General features: G+C 37.6%; 1 protein-coding gene across 2 annotated transcripts; it reads left to right on the top strand.

Moving 5' to 3' along the window:
• Window positions 1–1226: 1226 nt before the first annotated feature.
• Window positions 1227–18728, top strand: LOC109855291 (guanylate cyclase 32E). Of its 2 annotated transcripts, none has more exons than XM_020429380.1 (21): window positions 1227–1706; window positions 7804–8001; window positions 8293–8490; window positions 8875–8997; window positions 9128–9323; window positions 9947–10024; window positions 10165–10409; window positions 10534–10679; window positions 10994–11126; window positions 11222–11312; window positions 11630–11838; window positions 12244–12435; window positions 12529–12633; window positions 12792–12863; window positions 13441–13606; window positions 13765–13966; window positions 14032–14166; window positions 14244–14508; window positions 14613–14711; window positions 14775–15018; window positions 15107–18728. In XM_020429380.1, the coding sequence occupies exons 2-21, from the start codon at window positions 7810–7812 to the stop codon at window positions 15877–15879; spliced, it is 3864 nt and encodes a 1287-aa protein (XP_020284969.1). In that variant the 5' UTR covers window positions 1227–1706; window positions 7804–7809; the 3' UTR covers window positions 15880–18728. The 2 variants fall into 2 exon arrangements, with proteins under 2 accessions (XP_020284969.1, XP_020284968.1); XM_020429379.1 differs by lacking the exon at window positions 1227–1706 and adding an exon at window positions 2822–2895.
• Window positions 18729–19595: the final 867 nt, after the last annotated feature.

Genomic DNA, 19595 nt, shown 5'->3' with positions numbered 1-19595 from the left:
GCGTGCAAAAGATTTTCCGAAAAAGTTTCCAACTGAGACAACTAACTTCGTTCGAGTAAATCTTCTCGGTCCGCTTATTGCGTCTTGCGCAATCTTTTCTATGTATTTGATGTTTTCTATCGTCAATTCGCCGGCGCAAAAATAAGGGGTGCCATTCCAGCTCGAGAGAATGAGCAGCGTTACGTCCGTATTTCTAGTAAGGGGTAGCTTTTTCAAGATTGGTTGCTCACGAAGATGTCACGTCGCGTCATACTTTCAAACAATTTTTTTTCTGATTTTGTTCTCGCGTATATGCTCGCTCGTGATAAAAATAAGCTGACGCTGCCGACAAGTGTCTTGCACGTCGCAGAGTGGAATGGCTTTATTATTCGATGACCGAAGTGTAAATCTCATCGTTTTTTTTCGAAAAGCAGATGTCTCGACTTATACATAAAAAAGCGTAAAATGCAAACGGTAGAAATTTTTTCTTGCTGCATTTAACAATCAAAAACTTTGCAAATAGATTCTTTTTTGTAAACAAAATGTATATCGTCTGTGCAACATGTTTTTCTTCGGAGATTTGTGAGATTTATATCTCTAAAGTACTATGTGCGTGAAAATTAAAGAGAGCAAAATTTATAAAAATAATTTACTTATTCTCACAAGAAAGTTATTGCGCTCATTGAAATGTACGAGAGAATTAATATACGATACTGATAAAAATCAGTAAAAAGACCAATTTCTCTTTTATAGTTACATCACGCAATAATGCGGGACGCATTTACGTCAGCCTAGCAAAACCTATGTTAGCATAAGTGTTATCGCAATATATATCACTCAGTTTATTCTTGTATTTTATTCCGTTCACGAAAGCGCGTCTTTACCGCAAATAAGCATCGTACGTTACCGGCTTGAAACGACTCGATGTTCCCGCGGGGTTCTTGCCCTAAACTGTCTGTTCGCGAATCGTGCTCATGCGCCTTAGAAAGCGATTGGGAAACGTCGTCGGAAGAGTGTGAATGGAACAACGACGGCGGCGACAGCGACGGTGGCGGCGACGACGACGGCGACGACGACGACCGGCAACGTGCGAAGGAAAGAGGACCGAGAGGATTCAGTCTGGCCGCGCGCACCTTCAATCACTGTTGGTTGTTGTTCCCACGTCGACAAGTTTGTTCTTTCTCTCTCTTTGTACGAAACACTGCCGATTACATTGTGAATTTAAAAAAAAAAAAACATTCCGTTAGTTAGTTTTCATTTAAGAAAAAAAAGATTGTCTTTAACAATCGCTTGTCGTTAAAAATATTTGCGACACTGTAAAACAGATCTTTCAAGTCAAGTTGCAAACTCTGGCTTTTCTTGACGGGATCTCGCTGTGTAACGATACGTTTGATGCATTTTAAATTGCAATCGAAAGACTTTTAGAAATCAGCTTCAAAAGAAAAAAGAAACGCAAAGCTTGAGATTCGAGAATTTAGAATTGCACAGTGTAGAGTGAGAAACAAGCGAGACGAGAAGAAAATTTCTCGTCTTTGTGAATCTCTTCGTTCTGTTACACGATCACCTGCTTCGTTGCTGATTGTTAAAACTACCGGAACAAATGAGACGGAGAAGTATTCCAGAGATGAGGCGCGAGTAATTGAAAATAAAGAGCCGTCTTCTGCAACTGTGGAATATCGTCCGTGCATTACCGCGTCTGATAATAAACTTGTACGACGAAAGGCGAGGTAAGATACATCTGTACGTTACAAACGGTTGCCGGAATAAGTTTTTACTTAATTAGAGTCCAGTAAAAATTGAAATAAATTTCTCTTTTATTATTACAATAATATTTCTTATTTTTTCATATTTTTTTATATTTCTATTTATATAATTGCAAAATTAGAAACCGATGAATCGCGAACAAAGGCTGTACTCGAACTCTCAGAGCAAACCCATCGATCTTGTGTGATTCTGTTTATTTAGTCAGCAACCAACCAACATTTCTACAGAAAAGCCGGAAATATACATTTTACGAGCTGTCGGAAACGTTAAAGTTAAGTTCGAAGATAGTGTGAAAGCGAGAACTCTTTCGCACGTGCGTTCTCTAGTTTCATTCAACGGAAATAAAAAAAACAAAAAAACAAAAGACAAAGTGTGTGTGATATATACGATGATTGGTCTGGCGGACGATACGCCGCAGAAGAGATCGGGAACCGCATGCGACACGCGAGATTAAAAATGAATGCAAGGTGCATACTTGAGATATCCGGCAGGTTGCTAATGACTTTTGACAGAAGTGGCGCCAACGAAAAAATTACACCAATAAATCACGAAGAAGTTTTCGCGTGTAACGAAAAATTGCAATAATATTTTAAAATCGACCGTTTGCGCGCTGTAAAGGAAAATTCACACAAACAAGAATTTCAACCTCTAACGATAATCAATACGTTATCATTTTTTATGTGCAAAAATATTAATGCTCATTTAAAATGTAACTTAAGAAATAATTAATAATTTTGTTTTTTTTAACTAATTAATTTGGCAAAAATTCTTCTAGTTAGGTCACATATTTTCGAACGCAACAAGTTGCTTATATATATATATATATATATATATATATACATATAGGCTCGCGCGCGCGACCAAGGTGCGAACGTTATATATCTACTATAAATTATTCTATCATTGATATATTCACTTCGTTATCGCTAATAGCGCTCGTCTTAATTTATTGCTGTTATTCTGCGATGCAGATTGGCGTGGGGACTAATTAGAAAATCGACACCGGGTAGAAATTGGAGGCATAGCCTGGAGATCGGTGCGCAACGTTGACGCAACGCGTAGAGAGGCGTGCCTAAAATCCTCTATGTAACACTCTATGTGACACAGATTCGAGATCACCTTTCTCGAAAGCTAAAGCTAGTCATGAACGTGGTGAGTCACATTTGTCAATGTCAAAGATTTCCTCATAATTTGTTTCCCACAACATAGTGAACGCACGTGCAGTTCGCACGTTTGTGAATGTTCTAGAGAACTTTCACTCTCTTTTGGATTTTTTTTCTCCCGTTTAATTTTGTCACGTGTACGTGTGATCATTTTCTTCTTTTCGAAAAACCGATAGCAACGCAGTTAATAGCACATGCGCATTCTACGCGCGTTTCATACATGCAACGGTAAGAACGGCAGTACGACATGTGCCGCGATGATGACGTTTCTGTGCGCGCAAGCGCCTATACCGAATTGCAATGCACTTGAAGAATATCCGCGCGCGAACCGCAAGAAAGAAAGAAATAGTAATAAAAACAGCGCACACACGTTACATTACTTTCTCTCGCGACCTTTATACGCTGCGGCGTTGTTCAGTTGCAAATTTTCGAAGATAATTTGTTCACCAATTAACGATAACGCGGAACACATCTCTCTGTTGCACTCAGAAGCGCATTACGAGAAAACGAGAGATAATATAACACGAGAGAGAGATTGTACTTAATACATAAAAAATATTTTACACAAAAGTTTCTCATAAATCTTTACATTATAGTAATTAGTTTCTGTATGGGAACGAAATTAATTCTAAACCGAGTGTAATTATGATATGCGTTTACGATAAGTGTAGTTGCCCAGAGAGGAAGCATGTTTATTTATACAATTCCGGCGTGATAATTGCGTCTAATTGAAATCTAGGTCAAGCGGAATTTAAATATCGCTCACTCGTGCCTACCTGTACACATTTGCGCTTATCTTCAATTTGTTTTAGTTCTTGTAAGTTTTGCGACTGTTTTTGTTGAGAAAATTATTGTTTAATATCTTTAAAAAATTGTACATTTTTTTGTCGCAAAATAACCATTCAAGTAGATTCGCATCGAGTTACAATTAATTAGTTGATTTATTTATTTTATATAAAAAGTTTGTCACATCTCCGCTCGTTGTTTACAGCTCGCGTAGCAGAGTATACACTTTCGGTCGTTTAACTGCCGCTCTCGTATTCGCCCTAATGAGCGGTTCATTAAATGCACACAGCCTGAAATTGTGGGCATAACGTGCGGGATCTCTGCGGATCGACGAAGATTAACTCCGCCTGATGGTAGCCGAATTGGCAATACGAATGAAACCGGGCGATTGTTCGGCGTCGCAATAAAATAAGTTTCTTTAGTGCAATATTAAGATATATCTCGTTTACGGCCTCGATCTCGATACGCCTGTCACGATTTCTTTTTAACGACGAGAAAAGAAGAGATAAGAGACTATGATTTACAGACACCGCGATTGTTGCCGAGAGAGAAATACGGAACTGATCGTTCAGTCCAGTTCGTTCCATATATGCGATTTTTTCACAAGAGGATGTTCCGATGACGATTCACGTTTTTAACGAACGACTCAAGTTGACAAATTTATAAGTTCGATCGCCTGCGTGGATGTGTGCGTTTGTTGCGCGTAACAAACTGATTACTTATTATATTGATCAGTGTTTAGAGAAATACGTCTCTTCCTATTTTGCGTGTTACATTCTCTTGGAAGAGAAAGATTTATAAATAAAAAGATTATAAAAAGATTTTATAAATGTTCCGTGACACTCTGTGCGCGGGGAGAGAAGTTGCTGTCGTAAATCACGAGCGGGTCAGATTGAGAAGTAAAACGCATAAACGCGATTAATCGCACGCTCTTTTTCTTGCGCGACGTAACTTACAGCCAGCCGTCACGTTGAGATAAAAAATCGCTCGCAGACTGGATTAGTCAACCGTAATTAGCGTCACGAATTTTGCGAGCTGTCGGACTTGCTGTCAAAATGTCGAGTTCGGGAAAACCCCGGGCGTGATTGCTAACGACTCGTTGCGTTCTCTCGTCGCGCTCGTCCGGTTTCGCAACAAAATGTAAATCGGAGTTAAAAACCTCTCGCAGTCATCCCCTCCGGGCAAGTTTCTCTATCCGCCCCGGAGCGCATTCGCGTCTCGATGCGCGCAAATGCGCGCCAAATATGTGACATTTCTGTCACCACAACACACTTGGTTCTTCTTTTACAACTCGAGAAACACGCGCGCGCGTTGAATTAAAATAGATTTCAATTCTGTTGGATAAACATTGGACGCGGCCGCAGAGATCGATTTTTAACACGTGTCCTATCTTTTACATCCGATTACATATAAATTTGCAATTTCTCGTTTATTTGCTTATTTGTATTTGTTTATTCACCTTTTACAATGAAACGCAAGCTAAGTTTTTGCAAAACTGCAAAGTCGCCATCAAATATATTTAATAAATAAACAATTTATGTCTGCCGCAGCCTCAGTCGCTACATCAATCATCAAGTAAAAGACACAATAATAAAGAAAGAATACTAATTATAAAATAAGAAAATTTATCTTATACAAATTGCGATCGATCTCTAAAATTACTCTTACTAATTGCGATCCGTTCGAGAGTGATATATGATGTTAAATACACATTAATATCACATTAATCCTCCGTTCGAGAGGAATTGCCAAATTATATGTCAATGTCGCTAAAAACGCGCGATCGTCGTAAATACAATGAACGAATAAATCATGCAAGATGCATCGCTCGAATCAGATAATTGCATTACATCAACGTCCGCCGCTGCTCGTTGTTAATTGCGTTGTTAATTGAGTATATACGAGCCTGGATTGCGTTGCGGGACGAGAAATGACTGTCAAAAATCTTACGACAGACAACGTGAGATTAAAGCGACGACAGATCCCCGTAGTTTGTCACCGGAGAAGAAAACAACATTGAGGACATGTGAAACATGTAATATTACGTTGAACTTTCGTTGCGTGTGGAACACTTTTTAAGGTGGAAAAGAAAATTGTACAGGATTAAATCTCAATATCAAAGACTTTATCAAATAATAATAATAATAATAATAATAGCGCAAAAGGCAATACGCAAAACGTGAACACATCTATTTATAAACAACACAGCTTTGTTTTTTTTTTTTTTATCACTGCGTGAAACAATATCGGTACGATTATGATTTCGTATTGAGCCGATTTGCACGATATATATCGCGATTTTATTCGAGACTGTCAATTTTTGATAACTACATATACTATAATAAAGACACAAACATTGTTTTTGTCAAAGAACAAAAAAGATAATTTACACCTGGCAGTTAAATCTGACGCGTAATTTCGTCCGGATTTTTTATTTAAGATTTCACCGCGTGAATTATTACACGCACACGTGCGCTTTCGCGAATAATTAACCTACAAATAAGTAACATCAAAAGTTTGTTTTTTTCATTAGAAAGAAATGTACATACAACTGACGGCACAATCATAAACAGTGAAAGCGACATGGCGGATAATTTAAGAGAAAACGATCAATCAAGGGTTAATTGGTCGATTTCTTTTGGACGAACGTGTATATAACTCGTGACAAATACTTAATACACATGTAGAACGCACTCTCCTCTCGAATATATACTTTCGATCTCGCGTCGATCTTTTATCCCACGTTTTTTTTTTTTTTTATCACGCGCGTTAGACCCTGATCGGTCTTTTTGTTCTCTTGCGTTGAGTGTATATAAAATATCGCAAAACAGAAGCGAATCGGCGACATCAAAGTGCAAATTCTATCCGCTCACGCGTGCTCGGCATTTCCACGGCTGCTTGGGTGTCGTGTAAACGATTACCCACCCACGTCTCGCGATTGCGGTTGCTTCGCCGAGGGGTTATCAATCAGCCGGTGTGACTCAACACGAGACACCGTAAGCTCTTTTATGCAACCGTCAGGAGACCGCGAAATTCTGCTTTGGTGTCTCTCTTGGTAAGCTATGTGTCGGCCTTGGTTGCCGCTTACGCAACTGTCTCGCGAACCAACCCAAGTGGTTTGGTCAACGATCGCGTCTTTGACGTATTGTGAAAATAGATCGCTATTAATAGTTAGCTTACAAAGACACGTACTTCCGTGCGGGAACGGGCTAGAATCGATTTTTTTTTATATGATGGACACATCGAAGACACGTGCGCGTGTTGTTCCATGATGCGAGTAAATGACGACAACGAGTAAATCCGAATACGTACATATATCGAAACGATAAATGTACACACTTTTATATTACAACAATTGTGAGATGTAAGAGAATCGACGGTTTATGTTGAGAGCAAGCGGGTTTGCTTCCATAAAAGTAATCTCTCGTGTGTGACGTCATTAAGAAAGTTCCGAGTGTCTGTTGCAACGACGTGGCGAGAATGTTGAGGAAGAGGAAGTTGGGTACACCATGGGAGATTGATGGATTCTATTGCAATCCCGCGGAGCTTACTGGTTTCATCCATTACCCGTATTAGAAGCGGCCACCCGCAAACACATGCTCTTACCAACGCGTACCCATAGTAAACGAAAGACAAACTATCGTTGCCATAATCGATTTTACCGCCAGAGTTAGCAGAAGCTGCTGGCTGAAAGTGTTTCGTAAATTACTTGTTGGATTAAACCCGAACGTGAGCGTAATTTGTTGCAAACTCATATGTACCGTCAAACAATTATTACACATTCAAGAATATGTTGTTGTTGTTGTTGTTGTTGTTGTTATTATTATTATCATTATTATTATTGTACTCAACTTACTGCAAAAATACGCAGCGATGAAGTGCGGCGTTGAAAATTTCTAGGAACTCAAACTCAGTAATTAATTTTGTAATCAATACGCACATTTTAGATAGAAATGCAAAAATTATCTTGTGTGTTCTTAAACAATAAAATAGAAATAATATATCGTCTATTTTTGTGTTTAAAATTTGTTTCAAAACACGTCTGTAAACCAATCAAAAACCTTGATTGAAAAAACTATCAGCAATATTTTTTGCATTCCATTTTTCGCAGCCGGGCATGCCAGTGGCAAATGTGGAAAGGACGTGTCTGCTTTTGACGGTGATCCACATATTGCTGGATGACAAAGTCACCGATGCGGACACCTTTACTCTGGGCTATATCACAGGGTCGAAACGCAGACCTGGTGATTTTGAGTATCAAAGACCAGGTTTTCGCATCTCTGGCGCCATTACGCTAGCAGTGGAGGAGGCGAGTAATTTTCCTTACTTCTGTAGTGCGGTATACCATTGACCGCAATTAGTGTCGCGGAAACGGATATGATGTAATTCAAGCTTTTCCATATCACGCGAAAGCCACAAATTTCCTTTTGATCCCCTACTTACGCTAAAACAAAACGGAATCGACCTGCTGTTGAACAGGAAAATTTGTTTCAGTTTAAATACATGTTGTAAAACATTATTATAGACTATATTTTTCTACAAATTTAGTCACGTAGAAACGTTTTGGGATAAAAAAATACTTTAAGAAAAAAAAAAACAGGTCAACGCTGGTGAGCTTGGCAGACGGGGACACAATTTAGATTTTCTCGTTGCGGAAACATACGGCGAGGAAGAGGCATCCATTTTGATGACGGCATATCTTTGGAGGCAAAACGTCAGCGCGTTCATCGGTCCACAAGAGACTTGCGTGCACGAAGGGAGGATGGCAGCCGCGTTCAACATCCCTATGATCTCATACGTAAGTTTTTTTTTACGTTTTTTCACTTTATCACGCGTCGTTTTTACTTGTGAAAAAACAACAAAAAAAACAGAACGCGATGTATTTGAAATATAGAGATTAATACGATTACATTCGTATCTGTAACAAAATTGTCTTTTTTATTTCCTTCCACATTTGCTTTTGCAATCGTTTTCCTCTTTTTTCCAATTTCGATAATTTAATATGCAACTTTTGAAGAAACAATTTACATGAGAAATTATTGTAATACGAAATATACAAAAGAAACTGCGCAATTATTGCACTCTCTCTGATAGAGCACATACACACACGTATAATCATACGTAAAACTTTAAAAGAAATTCTTTGTTTTTAAATATCTTTTCGTCTCTTTTCTCTCTTTAGTTTTGCACTCATGATCAAACGTCGAACAAAAAAGAGTTTCCGACATTCGCCAGAACGAGACCACCCGACACGCAGATTTCCAAGTCTGTTGTGTCGGTGCTGTTGGCGTTCAATTGGACCAAAGTAAGTACATGTGCGATAATATGATCTCACAGCACAATTAGAAAGAAAATGATTTAACAAATGAATCAAAATTGCAAAATGTTTACATGCAAGTATTCTGAATACTAATTTAAACAAATTTCCTTGTCAGGTCACTTTTATGTACATGAACTCGACGATATTTGAATTTAACAAAATGTCGACAGTCGCAACGACAATTCTATCGTCTTTTCAAAATGCTGGGATTAGTGTGAATTTTCTTCGCACCTGGAGCGAACCGTATTATGTCACACACATGAAAAATCCGTTCGACGAATACGTCAAAGAAACTTATCGTGAGACGAGAAGTGAGTTATTTAAAGTAGTGATAAAATTAAAAAAATCATCACACATTTAAATATGCTTGAATAGATAACGTAAAAAAAAAAACAATAAAATTACGTAGTGTCAGTTTTGTGAAATTAATAATTAATAATTTATTCAATTTGATTCTGGCACGTAGAAATAAATTGTTTCACTTAAAAATGTTTTATTTTATTTTGTTAACAATGATCGGATTTTTAGTACTTTCGCTTCCATCTTGCACATTTTGTTGCGTCTGTATACAGTTTGTACAAATGATATGACTTTTACGTATGATTTTGCATACGTATAATTTAAAATAAATTACCCGCAGTTTGCTCACACTTACTCGATTTGTATTACGGCGGAATGAAACTCGCATAAGAAAATACCCGCATATCACATAAATGTGTGTCCCGACGTGTAAATACGTACATCGTCCTATGCCATTTCATTAGTCACGAACTACTTAAACTGCGTTTATTTAAGAGACCGAGTTCTAAAAATAAAAGACTTACGTGTCTTGTGTGGTAGCGATATCTCAAACACCGGATACAATAAATCGCGAACCGCCACAGAGTCTTGCCTGTACAATGCGATTTGCATAATAAGAACTATGTAATTCCAGTATACGTAATACTCGGACATTGCGATGAACACATGGGTCTTCTTATGGCGCTGGATAAAATGAACCTTCTGGATAAAGGTATAAATTTTCGATATTTAAGAACTAATCAGGCACATTGAAAAGCACGTAATGATCATTGATATAGCATTAGATAGACATTAGTTGTCTGTAAGTTTTCTCGAACGCGTTATATCTATTTTTTTTTACAAATGCCGCAGGTGAATATTTTGTCGTCGGGGTTGATATCGAGCAGTACGACGAGAATCACCCCGATAAGTATTTGCGTGGGTTGTGGCAGGAAAAAATAGACCTGTCCGTTGTGAATGCCTATCGCAGTTACTTCAGCATCGTCGCCTCCGCTCCCATTAATTTCATGAATTTCACGAGACTGGTGAACGAATACAGACAGAAACCGCCGTTTAACTTCACGAACCCACTTGCGACCATCGGCGGAGTGGTTCAGGTGACTATAGAGAGTATTTATTATGAGAGAATAATTGTGTTTCGCTATTTGCGTGAATTGTGAAAAAACAAAACTTTTACGTACTGTGGTATAATAAGTCTTTGTTTTCGTGTTATTAAGGCAGATCGTGCCGGAGACAGCGTATCTGTACGATGCGGTGCATGTTTATGAAAAATCGCTTTTGCGCGCACTTGATGAAAACAGGGACCCACGCAACGGTCGGGAAATGGTCTCAACCCTTCACGGTTTGCATTATCAAAGTGCCATGGGGTACGTGTGGTAAAATCAATGATTAAATGAAAATTGAAACAAAACGTAAAAGTGACGATATCTTGTCTTGAAACAATTATTTATTAAATATAATTATCTGAAACAACATAAATGTCACGTTTTGTTTTGCGTTTATTGCAGTAGAAATATTAGATGCTATTTCCTAAAACATCTTCACAGTTTTTTGACTACAACGAGAACTTTTCATACTTGTTGTACTTATTTCTGATATTTATACTCTTCGTAAAACATCCCCTTTGCAATACTGTTCACTATTCTGGTAGTTACAATTGTGTCAATTGTTCGTTTCTTAGTTACATCGTTTATTTTGACAACAACCTCGACGCTGAGGGCAATTACACCTTAATCGCTCTGGATAGTCGACCAACGATAGGACTTTATCCGATCGCATATTTCGTTGGAAAAGAGCAAACAACAAATTTACCAGTAAGCGAAGTATTTTTCAAATTTAGTTTTTAATAAACTGTCTCTCCTGATTTTTGAAAAGAGCTGTTGAGTTTGTTTCTGATGTTAATCTCCAGAAGCTTCAATTCACAAGAGAGATGTTGTTCGTTGGCAATTCGCCCCCTGTTGCGGAGCCTCCTTGTGGATATCACGGTGAAAAATGTAACTGTGAGTAGACTATTGCACTGTTAAAAAAAAAAAAATACAACATTTGACAGCAGCTCGAGCTACACGGAGCAAATCGCACAAAAATCAAAGATCCGATCAGCGCAGCGATAAAAAGAGAAAAACGCATTTGAAAACCTTTCAAAAAGCGCGGAAAAAACGTTTATCTACGCGATCTACAATCGAAACTCGCCAAAATCTATCGAACGTAATCCACTTCGGACTTCCGAAATTTGTTTAAAAGTAAACCCGCATTTATCTTGTGTGAGAGGATAAAGAATATTTTTTTACATGTCAACTATTTGTGTTTCATTCCGCAGCTTATACAGGCGAAATTGTTGGTGGTATTGTCGGAGCGTCGCTGCTCATTATCACAGCGATCATTTTGATACTCTATAGGAATTCAAAATACGAGCAAGAGCTTGACAGTTTGCTTTGGAAAGTGAACTATAAAGATGTGCAGATCAAGGAACAGACAGACGGATCGGCGGGAGCCAACGAGGCGCCTGCCAAATGCACCAAAGAGAAGGTAAACTGCCTGTTACAACATAAACTGTCGCTCATATTCTCTGAAGGAAAATTTTTCTCGTGAAGTTTTCTCGTACCGAAAGTTATCTACTTTCGTTATTTTCTTTCCAAGAAATCGACTACGCGATAACCGAATTGCTCGCGACTATATTTTATTTTGCATGTGACATGTGTGCAATATATTTTAACTAGTAAATATAAATAATAGATTTTTATCGTAAATAAATATGTGTTTTTGGTAGATACATTTGTTATAATTTTTTCCGCTAAAAATATGATACTTACGTAATATTTATATGAACATGAAGTATGTTTCATAGTAGATAACAAATTTTTTTAATCTTTCTCTGTCACACTTTCCCCTCTGCAATTAAACATAATTCTAATAAACATGTTTTGTGTAAAGCCAACGCGCGCAACGCAGCCCATCGTGCGAACCAGCCAGGTATCGCTAAGTTCGAATCCTGACGCGGACAGTTTTCGTTACTCGACGATATACACGCAAGTTGGCATTTACAAGGGGCGCATTTTTGCCGTGAAAAAAGTCCGAAAAAAGTCCATTGAAATTACTCGTGAAATGAAAAAGGAATTAAAAATGGTGAAACATTTGTAAAACTAATAATTTTAATTACTAACAGCGTGTATACGAAAATATAAATTGTAAGAATAGTAAAATATATTTATTTTTTAGATGCGGGACTTAAGACACGACAATTTGAACGCATTTATCGGAGCGTGCACCGATCCACCTAATATTTGCATAATTGTCGAATATTGTGCACGCGGTAGTCTGAAGGTAATTTATAATTATATTTAATAATTGTAATTAGTATTATTTCGACTAAACGTTGTTTTTTATACTATCACACATAACACACACACACATTATTATTATTAATTTTTGTAATTTAAACTTTCTAACAAATTTTAGCGGAAAGAATATTTGTTTTACAGGACATTCTCGAAAACGAAGATATCAAACTTGATAATATGTTTATGGCGTCGCTTGTCGGTGACATTGTTAGAGTGAGTAAAACCGCAGAAATACTTATATCACGCAATATAGTATATTAGAGCTTCTATATTAAACTTCAATTTAGACAATATTTTTTTTACTAAGAGAAGTTGTATTTTCGTTTTATTTGCACAGCGTCAGAGAGAGAAGGTTAAATGAAATATCCGTAACACGAGAAAAGCAATTTCGGAACTTGTTCACGCTTGCTTCATTCGCAAACTTTTATGATCCGAACAAGACTTGCTCGAACTTTCGAAGTTTCGCGCAATAGTCACAGAGAGACTTTCTTTCTCTGTTTCCCATTTGTAGAATTTAGTTTTTAATTTTGATATTCATTTGTTACAATCTCTCTCTGTTGATTTTTATTTTCTAACGATAAAATAATTTTTAAGACAGACATAAAAGTATGTTAATAATTGTTTAAAAACACTTGCAAAACGACGTCTCTTTTCGTCTGATAAATAAGCAAATTGCTCTCGCGCGCTCCACCTACAAAGTTTTTTTTTCCGCTTTTCAATCTCAATGTCATTTGTCAGAAAATTTGTCAACATTTCTGAGACATAAATGACGACATTGTCTGTCTTGCAGGGAATGATTTATTTGCACGACTCGGTGATAAAATACCACGGATCTCTGAGCACGTCGAATTGCTTGGTGGATTCGCGATGGGTCGTAAAGTTGGCGGATTTTGGTCTCCATGAATTCAAGAAGGACGCGGAATGCGATTCTTCTGACGTCATAAAAAAATATCATGGTAAGAAAGAAACGCTGATTTTTTTTACAGCCTATTCTCTGTTTTTATATTGTACCATCGGATTTCCGGAACAACTGTCAATATTTGTTAAAACTTTTACTTTAATTTTTTTCGGCTTTTTGTTTCTTATCTGTGTTAACATAATAAAAATTTGTCAGGATTGTTATACAAAGCGCCTGAATTGCTGCGTTCCGGACTCGGCAAGCCGACATTTCGCGACTTTCAAAAAGGAGACGTTTACTCATTCGCTATAGTTCTATACGAATTGCATGGTCGACACGGGCCTTTCGGCGTCACGGAATTATCAGCAGCAGAATTATTGAAGAAAGTAATCGCGAGAGATGGAACATCTCCGTTCAGGTAAAAATCTGCTAGCAAATGTAATTTTGAGTAAAAGCGTTTGAAAAAACTTTTCGTGATTGCAGACCTCCATTGGAACAATTAGAGAACATTTTCGATTTTGTTCGAGAGTGTCTCATAGATTGTTGGGCGGAAAATCCGGAAATGCGTCCCGATTTCAAGATAATTAGAAACAAGTTAAGACCGCTGCGGAAGGGCATGTGAGCCTCTCTTGTAATCATTTGTTTATTGGTTATCGCTGTTTATTTCTTCAACGTTAATTTTTATATTGTAATAGGAAAGCAAATATTTTTGACAACATGATGGCGATGATGGAAAAATACGCGAATAATTTGGAGGCACTCGTTGACGAGCGTACGAATCAATTGACTCAAGAAAAAAAGAAAACCGACGCACTATTGTACGAAATGCTGCCGCGATATGTGGCCGAACAGCTCAAAAAGGGACACAAGGTTGAGGCTGAAAGTTTCGATTGCGTTACCATTTACTTCAGCGACATTGTCGGCTTCACGGCAATGTCAGCGGAAAGCACGCCGTTACAAGTAAGAATTTTTTACATTAATTGAGAAATTGCGTATGTACAAGGCAATTTTTTAAATATAAATTGATAGTTTGTAATTGACGATTTCTCAAATTATTCGTTTAGGTGGTCGACTTTCTAAACGATCTCTACACGTGCTTCGACTCGACAATAGACAACTATGACGTCTACAAAGTCGAAACTATCGGAGACGCTTACATGGTGGTAAGTAAAATACACGTAAATTTTTATTTAAAAAAAAATTTTTTTATCGAAAGATGTTCGCAGGTGAGCGGCCTCCCAATAAAAAATGGACAACAACACGCTGCCGAGATTGCGAGCATGGCTTTAAGCCTTCTGGACGCCATTAAGCAATTTACAATTCGCCACAGGCCGCTTGACAAGCTGCAACTGCGCATAGGCATACATTCCGGCCCAGTTTGTTCCGGAGTAGTTGGCCGGAAAATGCCACGATACTGTTTATTTGGCGACACAGTCAATACAGCGAGTCGTTTAGAATCTACAGGGTTACGTGAGTGAGAATTAATAATTTATATTGTTTTTGTTTTTACATGACAAAGAAACGCGATAAAAATAATATATTTCCTCGATTTGTATAGCGCTGAAAATTCACTGCAGCAGCGAAACCAAGAAGCTACTGGACGAGCTCGGTGGATTCAGCCTCGTCGAGCGCGGTTTGGTCTCGATGAAGGGGAAAGGCGAACGCTTGACGTACTGGCTGGTCGGAGAGGATCCGATTTTGCGTATCAAGCGCAATAAAGAACGAGCGAGCAAACGAAACGGAGTCAGTAAGAAATCAAGCGCCGATCCTCTGGTACCTCGAAGTTCTCTGAAAAACAAGTCCCTCGTCAGATCGACCTTTATGAGATGTTCGAGCGAGTCGCCGAAGCGTTTGCGATTCGCCAGTTCGGATCAGCTTGATCAGAAGAGCTTGAAGGTGAACAACCAACTGGAATCGATAGTCGACAATAGTCCTTGCAAAACGAAGACGTGCGCGATAAGATCGTCCTGCATAGAGAACTGGCGATCCTCCAGCAACTCTTGTCCCTGCGTGGAGAAGCTCTACGATCAGGAAATTCAGCCGATACTGATGGAACACGAGCTGCCGTCCGACGTCAAGAATGTCGCGCCGCTGTTCCGAACCAATTTGATCTTCGGCAACGAATCGTCCCTTCTTCTGCCTGGAAACAAGAGCTTCCGCTTCGGCACACCGGGAATTCTTCAAATCACCTGCAGATCCGCGCCCAGTAGTCCTAAGCACAGCACAACGGTTCTGAACGCGCAGAAGAGAGCGGTGCAGTCGAACGAGGAGATCGACGGTTGGGACGCTATGACGCCGTTAATTTATTGTCCAGGCAGTCGATTAGAATGAAGAGAAGAAGAAATGGACGTGAATATGAAATTCGAACATTATGTAGACAAATTTTGAAGTTTTATTGTTTTATTGTCGATTAGTGGCTTTCCAAAGTGAGAGCATCTAGTTTACATGTGTGAATCGACTTGTGGTTCAGATAGTTCTGTGCGGAGACGACAAAGCCCGCACAGAAGGAGCTCGCTGAAGAATTGCACTTTTTGCAATGCATGGATCGTGAAAGTCTTCTGAAGCAGCGTCTTTGAATAGCGATTTTCAAAATCCATTTCAAATTATAAATTTTTTTGTTTGTTTGTGTGTCTTGTACTTTGCGATCGTTAGTTTTTTTTTTTTTTATTAGAAAACAATATAACATTAACATGTAGTTAAAAAACTACATTAAATCCAAATCTATTTAGTTTGCTTCACTTTTATTTCTTTTTTTTTTTTATTAAGAAAAAAAGTATATATCATACACACACATATAGCCGGTATATACTTACTGTATTTTTCTTCTAGTTCGCTTCATTTAACGTACAGCATGCACCATCTGGCGGTAGCCACGTGAAATTATTCTTGTGGATGCTGAACAGTAGAGCACATGTTATCTGTCGAATTGTTGCCAAACTAGGCACCAATATATAAATATAATATAGCACATATATGTATATATATATGTATACGCATATGTAATTCAAGCTTAACTTTCGTCTTTTTTCTCTCTGTATATATTTCCCGACAAAGTTCAAAAAATGAAATTTTTTAAGAAAAAAACGTGTGAAGAAAAAGAAAACTAATAGCGTCTACTATTATTTGCTAAAGTGATTATTCTTACTATTTTTTCAAGATTATTAACATTGTTTTGTAAAGATTGTTACGGATAATTTGACAATCGATAATCCTGTAAACGATACTGCCAGATTTGTAACCAATTAATCGATCATTTATAAGCCTTTACTTATGTATTACATTTTAATGAGATTTCACATTTTTACACGACGTGTTGAACCAATACAAACACGGCGATGTTAGAAACTTCGCACACGAGATGTGTCAACGCATTTTTAAAATGTATTATTTACAATTACTGCCACTCTATATGCACATAACATATTTGTTAGTGTAAATAATCGTAAAAAAGGCTCGTGTTTTTTAAGTAAAAATTTCTAGTCAACTTATCATTTTAATCCTATATGTTCTGTAGTTCCGTATTCATGTAACTTGTCCATGACATTTTCGTTATATTGTCAGGCGTGAATCGACAAAAAAAAAGGTGATGTTTTTTAACATTAATAACACTACGCTTTGCTTACACACAACGACGAGTTATTTAATCAAAAACTGAGCTTAATTGTAATTTTTCAATATTTTTCAACAAAATATATCAGTTGTTCGGACAAATTTTTTTTTATATGTAAAAAAAGAGGGAAAGAAGAGAATCTCTTTTCTCATTCCTTTCTGCAAAATTCAGCAAGTACACAATACGTACATATATGTATCTTACGCGACTTAGTTTATCCGGACCTTGTATCTAAGTGCAATGGCTTCGAACGTAACACGACACACGCGAGCGATGCGTGATGGAGAGGCGATGATAACACAAACACTCATACACAGAGATCTATCACGTTATTTTATTATTGAGAAAATTAATTAAATGACTGATGCAAGTTGGCGTGATTACGAGCGATTACACTTCTGTTCTCTCTCTTCGTTTTTCACGCAGTACTGGCCGCCTTAAAAAAAAAAAAAAAAAAAAAGAAAAAAGCGACTAAAATCACGACTAAAAACGCGTCGAGTTAAATGACAGTCACATGCACGACGTAAGACACGCTAAATGAAAAGACTAATAAAAGAAACCGCGATGATTTAAAGTTGTTTACCTCAATAAAATTTTCCTGTGACGCTCTTATAAGCGTGTCTCATTTCCGATAAATCTGTCGCGTCGTTTACACGAATATGTAACATATCGAGCTGTCTCCGCACACGTGAATTTATTGTTTTTTTTTTTTGCGAGCGCGGTGTGCCGCGTCTCGTTGTTTTTATTACGCTCTTTGACGTCAAACTGTGTTTTAATATTGATTTTTATTTTAGATAAAAAAAAAAAAGAAAAACAAGTAGTTTTCCCTTTGTGTGAAAAAAGACGATGAAAAAAATGGATTCAGAAGTAGCAAATCAGAACGGGCAAAACAAGAATCTGTATCACATTGGTTCTACCTATGTTTGCCCAAACGTCGCGCTACCAGTGTTGAATGTATGTTTTTATAATTTGATAGTACTGCAGCAAAACAAACATGCAAACGATAACTCGATCTTTCCCGCGCGAAACATTCCTATATATACGCTATATAACTTCGCACACTTCATAGATATGTTTAAAAACATATGTGTTATCTTTGCGTTTGTTTTCTCTAAGTCGTAAATAAAATATAACAACAACTTGTGTTTTGCCAGTCTCGTTCTCAAATCGCGTTTTTTTCGCGCCATTTCTTCGCAGATCATTATACCATAACACATTGATCTCTCCACGAACGTACAACTTCCTCTGTGGCTCTCACAGATTCGCTCTAACACAGAGAAAGAAATCTCTCTCTCATACCTTTTCATTATATTCTACAAATATCGCTACACGCTTAAAAATGTAACATGTTTTAGTTCGAGATAACATTTTTTTTGCTTCGGTTCGTACGCTTCGCGAAAACGCGACGCCGACATGACGACAGAAGCGAGTACACTCGTCTTCTGCCTACGTGTGAATGAGACGTGCAAATACAAAACTGACTCCTGAATTTATTGCACGAGTGAGTGCGCGAATTTGATCGGAACGATCGTAATCGATATTGAAAATAAAAAAACTATACAATATCAAGCAAAAAAAAAAAAATATAAAACACAATATATCTGTATTACATGTACGTAAAATTATATTATATTCAAACATACGTCACATGTATTATTATAATTGAATACACTAAAAACATTACGTTTTAATATATAATATACAATATTAAAACATGCGGGTATTGCAAATTATATAAAAAAATCCGTCACGTGACGATCGCTTCGTGCAAGCGGACACCCTGTATAACGAGGCAACTCCTACACACAGAATGGGGTACCGTCTTATTTACGTTGAAGTGGTTGTCGGCCAACTTAGAGCGGTGGCCATCATTCAATCAAGCCAAACAATTTAAACAGCCCGGATTCACGCAGCGAAATCATTTAATATTTGACGTCAAGCACGATTATCGTATAACGCTGCGTAATGGCCGTTTGTTTGTACAGGTTGCAAGCGGCGCCGTAACTTTCAAATGGCAGATTCACCCCCTCTGTGAACGACGCGGTCGAACATTGTTGTTTAGTAATGTTGCAAAACTGCTTCGCAAAGAAAAGTCGATGACACGCGCGCAAGAGGGTTGGAATAAACTCTGCACGTGCGTCGCGCGCAATAAAATCCGCAACGAAGTCGCACAGCGGTCACGAAACGTGATGACGTTGTTCGTTTCGCAACAAAATATGTATGCAAAAAAGAAAAAAAACAGTATTATTTTATGCGACTTGTGAAACTATTATGTAGAATTATATAATTCGCAATAAAGTTATATGTGTATAGATTGACACAACCACACACTTTGTGTATTTAATTTTAAGTACAAATCTTGTCATTACAAAATATATTGAAGTTTTTTAATTTTTTACGCAATTATTTTTTAATTTTTTAATTTTTTACGCAAAAA

This window comes from Pseudomyrmex gracilis, unplaced genomic scaffold, assembly GCF_002006095.1.
Source record: "Pseudomyrmex gracilis isolate BER0280 unplaced genomic scaffold, ASM200609v1 scaffold_86, whole genome shotgun sequence".
Taxonomy (NCBI): Eukaryota; Metazoa; Arthropoda; class Insecta; order Hymenoptera; family Formicidae; genus Pseudomyrmex; species Pseudomyrmex gracilis.
This window is presented reverse-complemented; position numbering and strand designations above follow the sequence as displayed.

Coding starts and splice junctions, on each gene's coding strand:
- LOC109855291 (XM_020429379.1), top strand. Junction 10,025..10,164: donor AATGAACCTTCTGGATAAAG/GTATAAATTTTC, acceptor CAAATGCCGCAG/GTGAATATTTTGTCGTCGGG. Junction 15,019..15,106: donor TTTAGAATCTACAGGGTTAC/GTGAGTGAGAAT, acceptor CGATTTGTATAG/CGCTGAAAATTCACTGCAGC.